General features: G+C 35.4%; 1 protein-coding gene across 1 annotated transcript; it reads right to left on the bottom strand.

Moving 5' to 3' along the window:
- Positions 1 to 3,884: 3,884 nt before the first annotated feature.
- Positions 3,885 to 10,034, bottom strand: LOC129005812 (baculoviral IAP repeat-containing protein 7-like). The gene is made up of 4 exons (XM_054434819.1): positions 9,659 to 10,034; positions 7,561 to 7,705; positions 6,274 to 6,415; positions 3,885 to 3,968 (listed from the first exon to the last, which is right to left on the bottom strand). The coding sequence occupies exons 1-4, from the start codon at positions 10,032 to 10,034 to the stop codon at positions 3,885 to 3,887; spliced, it is 747 nt and encodes a 248-aa protein (XP_054290794.1).
- Positions 10,035 to 17,200: the final 7,166 nt, after the last annotated feature.

The following is a 17,200-nucleotide window of genomic DNA, read 5'->3' as shown; positions in this document are numbered from 1 at the left end:
ACAAAGACCATTGCTTATAATATTAATTAGATGAATAAATGTAAGATGAACACAGAAGTGGAGGGAAGTTAAAAATGAACGGGGAGAGAATTACTGAACAAATGATCACTATTCACCATGAGTATGGAAATACTCACTCTATTCAGTTTACTTGTGAAAATAACTTGCCTTTTTACGTGATACTGAGTGTAAAGTCTAGTCAAATGGATGTAGATGTATGCTTTGTTGGAGTAAGTGACCAAATATGCCTCGCAAATGGTCACGTACCATTTCTCAATAAAGACATTATATTATGAATGTGTGAGTTAAAGGCACATACCTGATGGTTCACAACTGGGGACAACATGAGTGGCTCTGGCTCCGTTGGTGTTGCACGGGTAGCTCTGGTTCCGGAGGAGAATCCGGCACTGTCACATAGTCATACTCCTGCAATGGCTCTGAGGACGGAGGAGGCCGTCGGGGCAGGCTTGGAGCAGCTGATGAGCGTACAGAGCCTGATGGAAATGGAACGCGCACCAACCTTGGAGCGTGAGGAGCCCTAGCAGATGTCGGTGCAGACCGCGGCCGACCACGTCCTATTCCAGGGATGGGTACCACCGGAAATGCTACAGATGGAGCACTGCAGCGGATCGCCGAGAGAGAAAGATATCCAGCTGCACCTGGACTTGAGTTTGCTCTGGTTCCTAGCGGATGGATATACCGACGGACAGCCAAAGACTCAGTGTCTAGGGATATCACTACATGTACCCACTCTGGTTCAGTGTTCGGAGGTACGCGGGTGTAGCAATTGGTTAGTTTAAAATTAAGGTTAATCATTGGCCATAACAAAGTCTGTACAAAATGGTCTCATGTCCATACATATTACATCTACCATATTAATATAGTAACATAAGGGTGCCCCATTTTATTTCGTATACAGTTAGGTACATCAGCAACCCTATTTCAATTATGCCCAAAAAAAATAATCACACCAGAATGTATAAATATCAACGCATCTATTTGAATTTTCAGTTAGGCACTAGAGTATCTCATGGTTTTGAGCGAGTGTGGGTGCCTTATCAAGCCCTCTTCCTAACGCCTCCGCAAGTCACTCCCAAAATCATTCCATACCATATAATTCTAGTAGTACTGTATGGTTCACAACCTTGGGCCCTGCCCTGGGCAATGAACAGAAACCCCTTATTGCTGGGTTGAGAATAGAAAACAGAGAAAACGACATTACACGAGGAAAGGGATAAAAAAGAATGGGAGGCCAAAATTGTATTAAGGTTTCAGTGGCCACAAATAAGGTGTTTTAAGCGATAGTATGCAAGGTGTATAGTCAATGGTGATATGTATCTACTGTACTTTACAACAGTTTTTGTGAATCGACTGCCAATCACAGTTAAAGGATTTTCAAATCAACAAAATCGCTGTTTTATTGTATAATTATCGGATTTAAAATGCATATCGTATTGGCCTATTATCGGATGAAAGAAATATGTGGTAAGTGATATACTGTATTATTTTACAAGATGTTTTTTTCTATTAAAACTGCTAGAATTATTCTTTAGGCGTGTAAACTAGCTGTTCTGAATTGATTTCAGTTTTAATCGACTACTTGATTGCCTTGCGTAGGATGGGCCAACAGCTACTCTTCTGTTATTTTGTCACACTTAAAACGATTCCACAAATCGAATGAATCAATCCATTCCAAAAAAATACAATTTCTCAAACCATTCCTCACAACTTTTTTTTCATTTGTCACATTTAATGTTACTAATTATCCTACTTTTGGCTTAGACACATCGACAACATCAATTTCAGTTTCCATTATATTCGACGTACTCAGTTAAAATGTCATCAAAAGAATATAAAAAATAAATAAACATATATACGTACATGGTAGATGTATTAAATTTGATTATTGAAAACAAAACAGTACTAATTGTGCATGCAGGTCTATTGGAATAGGTACAGACTGTACTAGCAGGCCTATTTATAAATGTACCGACTGCTCGAAATGCGTGTAAAAGGGAGCTTCATTTCAAAAATTCCCTCGAGACATTAAACATTGAAATTAGCCTTCAAGTATCAATGTTTTTTCGTAACGTTGATTTTTTAGTCCCCTTAGCCTTCATATCGTAACCACTATTTGTCCTGTCTCCAGTATCAATTTCTTCTACTATATACTTTGAAGCATAGCCCTATATATTCTGCTGGAAAATCTCCAGCAGCTTCGTCCTTTGCCAGGCCCAAACCAAAACGTCTGCCAAGCTGGTACACAATATGGATTTTAGGATAGTTGGAAGTGTCAAGCCTGGTGAAGATTGGACTAGTTTTTAAGTCCTGGTAGAAGTCTAGTGTTTCTTTGTGTGCTAAGATCGAATCTGTGTCGCTGTACCCCATTCTAATTTTATTTCCATACATAGGTCTCAAAGAGACATAATAAAAGGAATACATTATAGTTTTACTGATATCTAATATAGCAACACCCATGTATATTGGAGTATTGGGTTTATGCATGACAAAGACTAGAGTGTCCTCTGACACAGCATACCACTCTTTAAATAATCTATTTCTTGAGAACTTGTCCACTTGTTTATTTGTCTTTGCAATCTTGATATTAACACGATCATCCAGTTTCATTATAGATATGCCAAATGCCGAATTTGAAAACCTTTTGTAAAAGTCCTCTTCGAATTTGTTCTGGGATTGTTTTTGCATCTATGCATTGAAAAGGATGAATTTCTCACACCATTTTGACTGTTAACATTTTAGGGTCTTGTGTACATGCTTAAGAACAAGACCATGGCCAGCTGTAGACTAGTGTGGTGCATTAAATATTTGGTCTTGTCATGGACATTGGCCATTAGGCATATATTACCGTCTTCGTTTTCTTCTTGTGTTGGAAGAAAAGGTTGTCCCCGGGGGCTTCTTGGAGATGTTAAGGATATTCCATTATCACTTCTAATAACGCCCCAAAATTCCGAATCCTCACCAGCTTCCAAGATGCTTTCGAATTGGTCAATGTCAGCCCATTCAAACCCTCCATAAGGAAGGAGCTGGCACATGGCTGTGGCATATAGGGAGTTCATATCTATATTGAATATGTAGGATGACTCCTCCTCCTTATTATATAACTCCCCCATGTAAAAATTGTTGGCTTTACAATACTTTAGGGGTGCTGTTACAAAGCCACCTCACACCCCCTTCTACAGAAGTCATACATATCTCTGCTAGTTATCAACTCGAGCCGTACATCTGTAATTTTTGAGCATGGCATCAAATGCAAGACCTGGAGCGGTTAAACAATAATATGCATGGTCCAAATTATAAGTAGAGTGCACAATCTTCCTCAAATTTTGGAAAACGTCACCAAGAATCAGCACATCTGTTCGTAAATATAACATTGTATACTCTTCGAGGTTAGCAAAATTAAAGTGTGACCACACCTTGAAGGCATGTTCATACTTTCAAAACTTAACTCTTAATCTGTCAAGGAGTTTTGGAATGCCTCAATTTTTGGGAGTGATGTCTCACTTAATTTTGACATGTATGTCAGATAATTATAAAGATAGACACCTTTCCTTATTATAAGGCTAAGGTCTTCCTCGCTAGGTAAAAACTCCCTACAAATTTTCTTTTGATCATTCGGCAGGTTATTACACAATTCACTAAGACTGCGAGGCATAAACTTAAAAGAGTCTATGAAACGGAGCTCCGTCCCTCCCACAGTCTTAGAAAACGATGTGAATTTATCATTAGTGTTTGGTACGACTTTCACTTGTCCGAGGTGTGGTATTATAAATGCCGAGTCGTACCACTCTATATGGGCATTTCGAATTTAGTGGGCTTGTCAGGATCACAAGTAGGTTTGTGCCTATCCAGCTGTTTTACAGCAGTCAGTCCAGTTCTATCGTAAAACCGTTGCCCGCATCTCCTACAAACATAAGCCTGTCGATGTAAATTTCCAAGTCGTAGTCCAACTAGAGCATCAAAGTCTTTAATGTAGTGGAACGTATCATTTCCATACAATAAGTCGATGTTGTTTTCCAAGTTGTCCTTGGGTGGGTTCCATGGGAGTATTCGACCGGCATGTATAAAGAAAATAGATAGACTACAATTATTCATCGTTTCAAACGTTGCAATAAAATCATTGTCCGGTTTCAAAACGGGGAAAGTTATATCACTCCAGTCATATTCGTTTTCAAATTCGAAGACTTTTGCAGGGTCAACTTCAGTAAATTTACACATTAAAGCATATGTTTTTGTGTTGAACCGGAGATAGAATAATATTCAGATTTTTTAGAATGTTGTCACCGGTACAGGTTTCATCCATGTGTTCTTCTAATTTAGCCTTTTCAGCAAAAAGTGTGTCACAATTAGGACAGCAATGCCTTTTAAATGATGTGTCTTTTAAATGCTCTTTTAAATGATTTAAGTGTAGATAATTTTTCTTTCGCACAATTCTTCTGAACATTTATATTGTCGTTTAGCCTTTTTGTTGCAATTTTTAATGTGTCTTAAATAATGGTTGCGGCGTAGTAATATCTTTTTGCAAATGGCACATTTATGCCCCTCAGTCTTTACATGATTAAATTTGTAATTCTGCGTTAAAATTTTGTTGTTGAGATACGTCTCTCCACATCTTGAAAATGTACAAGGAAATATTTTAGCCGAATGGCAATCTTTAATGTGGTCATTTAAATGGCGCCTTTCATTATAATGCTTCACAATCCCAAAATCAAAACAATTTAGGCTATACTCATTGACGCCATCACGTTCCTAATACCTCTGACCAAATGAAAAAATACTAATATTTTGATACTAAAATATATATTTTACGAGGAACTATTAATTTATACACGACTATACAACACAATCCTAAGTATTCAACAGTGATAACTCCAATATATAGAACTGTAAACACGACAGAACGGGCACTGTCAAACCGGTACAGAGCCAACAATATTTTCACTTTTAGTGGGACCCCTAATCAACATCCTTAAAATCTCTCACTTTGAACAACCAGTTTGAAGGTCGACAACCTTGGCAGACTCTTGCACAGACATTAATCCTACTAGTGATAAAAAAACTATCATAATTTAATAACTGTTATAAACTTTTTAATAATGGGGCCGTACTCTGTTGTGCTGTTATATAATTTAACAATTTAGAGAATTTTATTTACTTGTATGCGCGGTGTTGCCAAATATGATAATACCAGCTGATTTGAAAATATTTCATAGTATATTCGGCGACCCCAAATGTATACATTGTGACATTTTGCAGAGAATTAAATCATCTTATTCAGTTATTAATTAATAACTAGGGGCACAAGTCCCTAAAAAGGTCAAATTGTAAAACAATATAGGGTATACCGGGGTAAAAGGGATCAGAAGATCATATAATTCAACTTTAGGCCTCTATAACATGTGATTGAATACTTAAATAACTTTCAAACTTTTATCAAGTATCAATAAGCTCTTTCTTTATACATAGTATTTTTTCTGATTATTAAAATAAATTATAACATACTAAAAAACACAATAAAACTCTGTCCTTGATTCCAATTGCCCCACACACTTGGGGTAGTTGGGATCTCAGCTCCTACTACCCATATAATGCTATAATGCAATGTAATCAGATATGGGGCTATTGGGATATGAAACATTTTATAAGCTTTCTTGAAATATTAAAATTTTTATTTTATCTTAAACAGTTTTTGAATTATGAACTTTTTTGTACGGTCTGTTGGGACTTCCTAAATTTGATTTTTTTTGTAGATAGTGTAAATACCTAACTAAAATAAAATAACAATAAAATACGAGCATTTATACATACCTCTAGCTTAAATAAGTGGTTTCCACATAAAAGTGAATGTTTTTCAGTCTTTTTTTGCCAATTGATATTTTTAGACTGATATTTAAAATACCTATGTTCTTGTTTAAAATGCCAGTGTTATAACTCATAAATTAAGTTTTTCTTCAAAAATTGTACATATTTACAGTTCTTCTTTCTTCTCTTAATGTAAATTGAAGGTCGCAAAAGAAACTTGAGATTTCACCTCTCTACGTTCTAGAGTAGGTACTGGAAGAGCTACTATAACTTCTTCCATTGTTATTTGAGCTACATCTTTTTGTTTAGGCCAAACAATAATGTGTTTTCTCTCTCACACTTTTTTCTAGTTCATTTGATAACTGGTTCATGATTATCAAAATTAATTTTCTCGCAAACATAGTGTTTGACAGTTGTTTTTCTAGCGAGGGAAACTAATACGCAGTCACCTACTTTATACTTTTTATTTTCAATCAATTGGTCAATGTCTAACTCTTCCTCACTTAATTCTTTTGCAAGGTCTTCCATAGTTAAGTTGTCCAAGTCATCTTCACTGTTAGACATTTTTATTACCTCACCATCATCACTGCTACTGCTATCAACAGTAACAGTTTTTTTTTTCATTACTGCTTTGTTTTTCTTTTTAAAGGATGGTTTTACATGTCTCCAGGATGAGTTTTCTTAGTTGGACCTTATTTTTCAGATTGATTGAAGTAAGGCTGAGAGGTCTGTAATCGCTATTCTTCTTTTCTTTTCTTCATTTTCTTTTAAAATGTTCTTTGATTCTATTTCTGTAACAACTTCTGTCCCTGGACATACTCATTTTTTTGTGTTGTTTTGTTTTTTTTTTTTTAACAAAGGAACTAAGTTTTTTTTGTTCATCACCAGAAACAATGAACGCTTGTTCCTCAGGGACATGTCTTACCCTACCTTGTAGGACAAACATTTTTGCTACACCGTAATTGGTGAATGGCATTTCACTTTGTCTTTGTACAGAAAGGTCTTTATTTTCGAAAACATACGGCAACTCGTCCAATGAAATCATAACCCTCAGGGAATTGGACGTCTTCCAACTTCATAAGGCACTGATTTGTAGTTTTTACTGTATGTTTTCTTTTAGCGTAAAATCTCCAATCCCACTCATACCTCTGAGTATTTACTTTTGGTAGTATTTGTCAAGTTGGAATAACGACAAAGCTAGTACTTGGAGTCTTACTTCACTTCTGTTTAGGATTGAAGTAAGGTTGCAGTTGCGTTGTTTGCTTTTCAACGATGCATTAAATCTTTCTGAAGGGTTTGTCAAGATGTTTGTCGAAATAGGTTTTAAATTCACTTGACCAATGGACGGACTTATTTTGATTGATAGTCTTCAACAGAATCAGAATCCATTAGGTCCCAGACATTGTTGATTAACACTTTGTAATCAGATGATTTTTCAATGCCTTTCAGTCAGTTTTTAACATCCTGCTGAATATATTTCCAACAGAAACGTGTGAGTTATCAGGCAACACTTTTTAAATAGCCTTTTTAAAGACTCTTCTCTGTCATTCACAATTGGTTTGCCAACGATTTCAGGGAAAACACTTAGAACAGTCTGAAATATTGACAGTTGCAAAGTTGGTGTCGTGAATGCCGTATACCAATGGTATACATGGTCCATCTTCAAAGGAGCTATTGGAGAGACTAATGGAGAAACATAAAAATCTCCCAAATCAAACTTTGTGTCAGTATTGCCAATACATGGTCACAAGTTGAGGGTGGAGGATTGGTGGCTGCCGTAGAAAACTTTGAGGTTCGTCCACAATATCCCCATCCAGATCACCTTCCTGTAAAGCGGTTTGCTCGTCGTCACGAAGGTCGTCATGTTCAGCTTGTAGAGGGTGTGCTAAAATTTGGTTTTGCTAAAATTACAAAATCCCCACTGGTCTGTTATGTAAGGTTAGTATTCTGTCAGTAGTGGATACATAGGGCTGCTGAGGAGTGACGTCACAAGAGCCATGTGGTGCTTAATTGACGGTTAAGCATCTGGTGGTAATGGTGCGTGACCTAGCACGTGGTGTGGTGGGTTACGGTATGGTGACGTCATGATGACGACATGCTGAGGTGTGAAAGTTAGGTGGATCGATATTTTCAAGGTTATTGTTGTGGTTTAAAAAAAACAGCATATCGGTAAAGGGATAAGTACCGATATGCTGATTTTTAAATTCTTTATTGAAAAATCAAAATTGACATACGAGGAATATAATTGTTTTCAAACTTAAACCTAATACAGATCTAAGCTAAACTAAACATTTGGATCATAGAGTTAGGTCTACTACAGTAACAACAGTTGTCAAATTGTCATCCACACATGTCGCAAGCGAAACAGTGTTTGCATTGGTAAGAAGAGTAAATTACGATTTTTTTGTCCATGCATATTATACACTCAAAGTTTGCTTCTTTTATTGGAAACATAGTAGGAATTTTGTTAAATTTGAGAAATTAGCTATATATACGACATAAAACTGTTGGAGATAACTATTTGTACATGTTACCTTTGCAATGTTTGCGATATAATTTGTTGTTAATGAGATGTTGTCTTTAGCTAGTTCCACTACAGACTAATGAGAGACCCATCATACACATTCTTTTATGCTGTTTATGATTGCTATCTGGTATACAGCAAACATTCGCAATTGAAATATTTCCACTTTTGTCTTTGCATTTTATAAGATCGTCAAGTGAAAAGTTTGTTATTATGTACATATTACAAAAAGTGTTTGGATTTTTGGTTTGCAATGTTTCTGTGAGAAAACTTATTAAAAACCACTATTTTATTATGTCACCATTATAAACATAAATCCAGAACTAAACTAAAATATCACTTTAATCCTGCAAGGTGTATCAGCTATTTAACTGGTATGGAAAAGTAATGTACACAGTGTTTCTACTTCTTCGTGAACAGTTGGCGGTACATGCGGGCAGAGCATTGTTCCACTAATTACAACCATGTGCCACATTTGCAACATAGGGCTAGTACCTTATATTTCTAAGACTTGTTTATTCATTCAAATCGTTATGTTTTTGAATGATTTTTAAAATAACAAACATTTGGTATATTGCACATTGCTTAATGTTAGACGTACAAACGATCAAGCTATATAAAAACAAATTTCCCACTCTTTACCCTGTAATTTACTATTTATTTAAAGCAAATGTTAACTCTCATTAAATACTCTTGGTTGTATTGTAATCCAACGTATTTCTGTTTATCGTTTGTCCTTTTGTGAAACTGTTTGAATGTTTTTTTATTGCTATTTGTAGTACAGAAAACTATTCAATTTAACTAATTTCACTGTTAAATATGTTCAAATGTTAGGTAAGGCTTCTTTCACCGTCTTCTAGTCTTTCTAATATATCTATCACTTCATTGCTGAACATGAATCTTTTTACACTGTATGATATTATATAAGCATCGGTTTATGACCTAGCACGTGACCTAGGACATGGTGTAGTGGGTTATGTCATGGTGGCGTGTCAGAGCTAGGGTGGATCGATATTTTCAAGGTCGTTGTTTGGGTTTAAAAAAAATCAGCATATCGGTAGTGGGATGAATACCGATATGCTGATTTTTGTTAATTCTTTATTGAAAATTTAAAATACACACAATATAAGGAATATAGCTGTTTTAAAAACTTAAACCTAATACAGATCTAAACTAAAAACACTTGGATCATAGAAATTATAGGAGCTCTACAGTAACAACAGTTATCGAATCTCCATCCGCATATGTCACAAGCGAAACAGTGTTTGCATGGCAAGAAGAGTAGATTACGATTTTTGTTCATGCATATTATACACTCGATGTTTGATTCTTCTATCGGTGGGGGTACAGCAATGTTGTTTGTTGGAATCCTTTTCTTTTGTAGGGCGTTTCTTTCGGTTCTGGATCTCATTTCGTTGACGAAATCTTGTCCTTTGTGTACCAATACGAACGGACACTTGGGAAACCATTTCGCGTGTTCTTCCCAAGGATCATCGATATCTTGCCAATGGTGTAGTCCACCACCGCAGTAAAAACAAATCGTTTGGTCCTTTTTTCCTGCGTAGAAGAATCCTGCTTCAGCGAGTTCGATTCTACATTCGCTAACAAAACTTCTCGTTCGGGCGTGTATGTACGAGTTGATCCTATCATTTTCTTTTGAATATTCAGGATGTTTTATACACCACGACATGTTACTTCGAGCTCCGATGAGAGTAAAGTGGATAGTAGTAGGTCTCGCATCGTCCTTTTATGCGGTAGGTACCTTATTTTCGTGGAATGAAAACCAGCTTCTGATTGGTTGATTACAGCAGACGTTGCAATGTTCAAGGTCATCCAAAGTAAATTTTAAAAAACAACATATCGGTATTGAAACAAAATACCGATACGATCTAGCTTTTATTTTTCCCATATTTATTTCAAACATTTAGATAAACATATTTACAATAAACATTATTTTGACTACGCTAAATTATTACATTTGCAAAAACTAAACCTAAGATACAAATCAAATGAAGGTGAGGTGTAATGAAGAGGGTTCCCGATGATGGTGGTGTAGAATGCTCCTGTTTTGACTTGTGGTCAGGTCGTAAATTTATGGAGTTATTTCGTACTGAAGGAGTAGATTGATTGTGTTTAGTCTCGTTGCAAAGATTAGGTGTAATGGTGTAGACTTCTGATTGTAGCGGTGGGGTAGAGCACTCCTCGTCGTAGTCAGACCCGTTGTAATCACTAAAGTTCATAAATGGTAAATATTGTCCATGCTCCTTTAAGAATATCCCCCTCGTTTGTTGATGTTCAAATATTAAATTCCAATCTAAATGATCTTTGTAGTTTTCGATAAAACTTTCAGAAAGGTTTTGATATTTACAAATTTCCTTCCAACAGCAGTTGTTGAAAGTAGGAATCATCTCTACGAGTATTTCTTCTGAGAACCGTTGTCTTTTTAAAACGTGAAACCAATTCACCCTGTGAAAGTACATCCTCAACATTTCTATAGTGAAAATGTAGTGCAAAGAAAGAAGTTCCCAGTCCATAAACGTGTCGAAACGTTGCACAAAACTATCGGATAACACTCCGTGAGGAAATCGAGGTTCTTGCGAGATTAAACTCCAAGCACTCACGTTGGTACCCATCGTGTTATCGTGAACCTTAGAGTGTGCAAACTGAACGCTGGAATACTGTGGCAACCCTTTTATGTGATTGTAACAAACTTAGGTGTAGTGATGTTTGCAGATTTAAATTTGAAAATTTAAACCTAGAGATATTTTTTTGTTATTCAGATGATCTGGTTTCATATGGTTTGAGAACCAAAGCTAGCTCATTAAGTAAACGTGTGATGTTACTTCTGTTTAAGCCAATGCTACAACAAACACAAGTATCGGGACCACAAGTTGCATCATCGTTTGACCATGGACATTCCTTATAATGCTCACCATATTTGGACTTTGTTTTTGCTGACAAACCATGCCTATCTATTTTTCTCTGGATTTCAATAATGTTTTTGATTATTCTTTCGAACTTCAGTACAGCTTCTAAATTCCAACTCACCAACCCTAGTGCAGGATGTGTTAAAACTCGATACAATTCGTTGTTCATGATGGGTTTCCTTTAGCTGGTTCTACTTCAGACTGATGAGCGACCGATGTTACACCCCCCTTTTATGTTGTAAAGTTCAAGGTCATCCAAATTTGTTAAAAAAAAACAGCATATCGGTATCAAAACAAATACCGATATGCTGTTTTTTTACTCTTTATTTATTTATTAAATCTTTTACAAAAGTACATTCTACAAACAGAACTTAAATCTAAGGACGTTGTGACATGTGAAGAGATAATTCTGTAGAGTTGTTTCCGCTTGACCCACGAGACACCAGGTACAGGGATCCGGGTTCGATGCTTCTCAGATCTTCATTTTGTAGTAGATGTACAAATCGTTTAGGTAGAAATACTTGAAACTTCGGTTCATCCCCCGAAGTAAATGGTGCATCACTTAAAGAAACCACGATGGCATCCCCGATGGAAGTGTCAATCTTCTTGATATTGTGAATTGTATAATGTTTGTTTTCTTTTAGTTCTGAACACTTTTTAGTAAGTAAACAGTTTGATTTGGACTGTGCGTTGAATTGATCAACAAACGTTTGTAGGAAATGTGAACTCATGATTTATTTAGTTCGTCGTTGTTGCTAGCTTGGAGTCTAGAGTAATACTCATGCATTGTCAAGGTTTGCTCTTCGTATTTATACCCATCGCTACCCCCACCACTCCTCATTGGCTCCAAAAAAGCTGCTAATCGGTATACATTTTTCAATGCGCACTGTGATTGTGTATGTTGTTTGTTTTTTACTAGTCGACATATATTTTCCAACTTGGGAGATTCGAAATTCTTATCCAATATCACGTCGTAAACTTGCCGAGTCGTATATGCTTGTATCCAATTACGTTTTTCTAATCCTCTTGTGTATACAGTTGTAAACTCATTACAAAAATGATACATAATATTTTCGAGACTCTTGTAGTTTGTAAACCCTTCACACCAATCGATACTATGGAAGTATCTCGTAGTCCATTTATTGGTTCTTTTCGTTTTACTGTTGAGATTATTAAATGCGAATGGAGGTTCAAATAGAAATGGAAAGACAATTCCTGTATTTAAATCTAGGAATACTAGTTCCTTTATGATATATTCATTTTTGTTTCCTCGAAAAGCTTGAAATTCCACTACACAAGGTTTTTCTTGAATCTCTTCAACTCTGTCAGCGAAGGAAATCTTCCTCTCCATATCGTTTTAAGATAACAACTGGTTTCCACACCACGGTAGATCCCTTTTTTATAGATCAGGCCGTACAGTTGTCAGCGCGTTGGTGTATATTTAACGTGGGCACCTTCCCCCCAGTAGGCCTACCCCACGTGATGTTAACATATTTGCTGTCCTGTTTACATCGGCTACAGCTTATCTGTTGTTTCCTTTTTTATTTCTTCTATTTTTCTCCGTCTTGCAAATTCATTACACCTTTAACATCACTCGTCTGTTCTGCTACTGTTGAAATTGTTTCGTGGTTTTCCTCCGTCACTTGTTCCTCCGTTACACTCACAGAACTAGATCCTTCTATCTTTTCTTCGTCGATGTTTTCCCTCTGTTCCAACGCGTTAACTTGTCTCCACATTTCCACCTCTTCTGGTATCCGGTTGAATATCGATGTATCCACAGGTCCATGCAATATCTGAACGTCGGGTTGTTTTTCCATCGTTTCCATTAAGTAATCTTTCACGACAGGGGAAGAAAAAACTAGCTGCCTCATGTATCTTGTTATCGATGATGTAGAACAACTCAATAAATAAAATTCAGAATTGGTAAGTAAAATTCTTTCATCGTGTTTGGTTAGCTCCCTAAATCTAACTTGCTGCTCCCCTCGCTGTTTAACAACATCTATCTCGATGTCGCAGTCTGAGAGCCTGATTGCAGTTTTTCTTCCAAACAGATTGTTCTCCAAATAACATTCTATCAAATGCAAATGTTTAATAAACGATTCCCAAGCATTTTCCGAAAACAACAAAGTTTTAGCACCATGGTTCAATAGCACTGTTGGAGAATAATCCAACGGTTTGTACATACCGATAGATATAATTTTTGTCATACATCTTGAAACTGGATATGATATACGAAGAAATACTTCTATCAACTTGTGTAGTGGCATTTCCTCTTCTTGTTTCCTCTTCCTTTTTCCGATTACCTTCGTTACGATGTTGGTGTTTACATCATTTTCTGTACGTGATTCTTCTTCGTTAAAAGATAAAAATTCAGATACTGCTTCTTTACATTGGTTTTTGTTTTTTTCATCTTTTAATAACATTGTTGTTGTTGTATCCGTTGCACACTGCGATGATCCCATCTTTGAAAGCGATGTTTTCCGTACTGAGAGTATGGATAAACTGAAGCTTTCCGATTACTCTGAGTTTTATTTATACCCTCCCGCAACGAGTGTTTCCATCTACAACACTACTTTTACAATTCCTTTTAGAGGTGTGTATGTTACAATCTTATCATGCAGAATCAAACAATAAGCGGATGTTCCTTCGGGTATATTTTCATCAAATTCCAATTCCAACTTTATATCCACGCTTGAAGATTTTACAGATTAATTTTGTTTGGAACAATCTATAACCACGACTGGAGCTTTTGAGACACCTAATTTGTTAGAGATCTTCTTCACTATCCACCACTACGGTCTTAAATTTTGATAGATTTTTTCTTTGTTCACCATCATACAAAGGTGTGATATAGCGTTTTTCCTCATTCCAAACAAACTTTGACCCCCTGTGTGTTATAAGCTTTCCACCAACTCGATATACGTGTGTGCGAAACTTGTAATCTCCACCACGATATGTTGCAAATCCACTCATACTTGTAGCTTTTGCTATTACTACAGGTTTTGAAGGACTATTTACAACCAAATCAAATTCAACATCACCACATTTAAATATATCTTTTTCGAAATCATATGTCAACGTTTGACTGACAGTGCTTACATCATCTTTGTTAATACCTTTGGCTACATGAGTAATTCTTTTATTTTTTCCATCGTAGCAACATCCTTCTGGAGGAAAAACAGCTTCCTTGACTTCTTTTACTGTTAACTTAAGGTCATTATTGGAGGATTTCAAGTTTTCAGTTAATGTTGAAAAACCATTACTCATTTCCTGCAGTTTTTCCAACTTTTTATTTAGGTCACTAAGTCTTTCTTCCAATCCTTTCAATTCCAGTTTATTAATATAGTAACGGGTTAAATAACCTCTTGTTACTGCTTGACGTGCGGTTTCAGGATCCGACGAAACCCTAAACCGTTTAGTATCTTCATCGTCATAATCTTCGTATTCATCTTCCAAATCTTTTCTTTCTCGTTTTTGGGTGTACAGAGAGTGGCCAAACTTATCAATAATGTGATGTTTTATCATTGGAGATGTTTACTGTAGAGTATATGTAAACCAAATAAGTATAATCCGAGAACCTAGCAATACTTATACTCCAATAAAAATATTGGACAGATAAGAATGATTTTTCTACTTAAGCTATTTTTAATAAGTGTTTACTTGATCTTGTTCAAATGAAGACAAACTGTTATTCTCTCGTTTCTAAAATCAACTAGTCTGTTATCTTGATCCATAATTTTGAGCGTAATATTACTAATTGTCTGGGTTGTTAATGGCAAGTAAATGACAGGATTAGGTATTTCAACTAGTTTATAGCCGGGTGGTACAGCAGGAAAGAATTGATAAATCACATGAGATTGTTCGTTGTTTAGATATGAGCCTGTCGTTACATTACAAATAACTCTTATTGTGTTTACCTTAAAAATGTCTACAATGTTTTCAGAATAATAACTGATTCCGGGTTTAGCTACAATATTTCCAAATCCTAAAAGTTTTCCAATTGAATTAGGCATAGAAAAATCTACTTCCACAGTACATTTGATCATTGATTGTAAAGTATTGTTGTTAGTTCCTAGTTGAATGTAGTATTTCTTTTCCTTTGTTGTTATTTTGTGAAACTTCTCTTGTATGTAATCTCTTATATCCTGCACCTCATATGCACCTTTTGGAATAGTAATCACTTTATCACCATCAAAATGAAATTGGTTGTTTGTTTCATCAACGTTTGGTATTGAGTTGTACGATTCAAAACTAAGAAGACCTATTTCATATTCATCAATATTTCCTATTTCAATAGGTGGGAAATAATTTACGGAGAGCACTGAGCTCCTACCTGAAAGTGTCAGTGTCTTGGACATAACTGATGACTAATAAGCATAACAATATTTATTTATAGATGGCTAGTGCTTTTACTAAAAAAAATGAAACATAAATTACCACAGATCAACATATCATCTAGTGGTTGTTGTCTATTATAATTATAAAATACGTTCTTGACTGGTTTAAAGTATTTAGAAATATTTTCGAAGTTCCTTTGAAGTTACTGATAATTCTGCTGCTTTTTCTCAAATACTACCATTACTAGAGTAATTTACAAGTTTCCAAGCTTTCTTAGCGAGTAGTTTGTCTGCAATTGATCTGTCTAAAGATTTTAAAAACTCTGAATACGTGATATCGTGTTGTTTGCACGCTTAATTTACGTTATTTTCCCTATATAGATGTTTTGAAAGCTTTGTTCCAGAACCATACTATTTGGTATTCTCTGGTGAAATTCAATTCCACAGGTAGCAAAATCAATAGCTTTAATAACTATGATCCAAACGGTTTGGTCTAAACAGAAAAGTGATGTTGCTTCCCCCTTCCTCTCTTGAAGGTATCACGATTACTAATGGGGAGGGGGGGGGGGGTTTACATTCAACATTGTTATTTATAGCAAACAATGAGTGCACTCTACAATAGTTTTAATATTGTTTATTAACTTGGACTATATACATGCTGTTATTTTTACAACATTTCTCAATTTTAAACAATTATCCTCCGATTACGTAGTTTATCAACTAAAGCTACTCATTCGTTTTCCAAAAAAGTATGATCGGCTTCCATAGCTTCATGTATTAATCGCATTAAGTTAATTAATTTGTTTGCATTGTTGTATTATATATTATGTTAGTGTTAGAAGACTCTTTTTAAATAATCCTTCTCCAGAACGAGTTAAAGTCCGGTATCCTCTTTTCTTTTTTCTTCTATAAATTGGATCAATATCGACTTATTACATTGTTCTTCGTTTAACTCTTCTGACTTCTGATGTAAACATTCCAGATATGATATTTGTGTATTTTACAGATCTATTCCTAAGTATTGATAAATTTGAGTTATATGCTTTTTCTGTGAAGGTTTGTTCTACTACAGATATTCTTAAACAAAACTAAAAGACGAAAACAGATTTTATCGGAAATAGCCGAAACAATTATAATAAAGATTTAGTATGTTGTAGCTACCCTTTAAATTCTGAACAAAATAGTAGAACCTTTGATTATATGGGGTGTTTTTTTTAAGTGTGCCACCATTGGGATCTCAGTAACTAATGATTCTACAGCAAACTTTAAATGCGGAAGATTCCCTTGTTTTTAAAGACATTCAAAAATTATTTAATAATATTTTTTGTAAATGGTCACCATTTTCCAATATGGCGGTCAACTTTGAAATTTCTTATAGGACACCCCCCTATATTTTATCATGTCTTCGGATAGAACATGCAATTTAAAAACTTTATCATCATTGACATTTTTTCGATAAACCCACTTGTTTAGGAGTTAAAGCCTATGGAACAATAACTTCCGATGTACATTTTACATCATGTAGCTCCTAAACAAGTAGGTTTGTAGCGAAAATGCGAAGTGTAAGTAAGTCAAATAAGTCCTAAAACTGC

The sequence above is a fragment of the Macrosteles quadrilineatus genome, unplaced genomic scaffold, assembly GCF_028750875.1.
Source record: "Macrosteles quadrilineatus isolate MER2022 unplaced genomic scaffold, UCM_ALF_1.0 Scaffold_35__1_contigs__length_1230758, whole genome shotgun sequence".
NCBI lineage: Eukaryota > Metazoa > Arthropoda > Insecta > Hemiptera > Cicadellidae > Macrosteles > Macrosteles quadrilineatus.
This window is presented reverse-complemented; position numbering and strand designations above follow the sequence as displayed.

Coding starts and splice junctions, on each gene's coding strand:
- LOC129005812 (XM_054434819.1), bottom strand. CDS start 10,034: ATGTCGTGGTGTATAAAACATCCTGAATATTCAAAAGAAAATGATAGG. Junction 7,706..9,658: donor AGAAGAATCAAACATCGAGT/GTATAATATGCA, acceptor ACCAAATTTTAG/CACACCCTCTACAAGCTGAA. Junction 6,416..7,560: donor CACCCTCAACTTGTGACCAT/GTATTGGCAATA, acceptor TACTGTTGATAG/CAGTAGCAGTGATGATGGTG.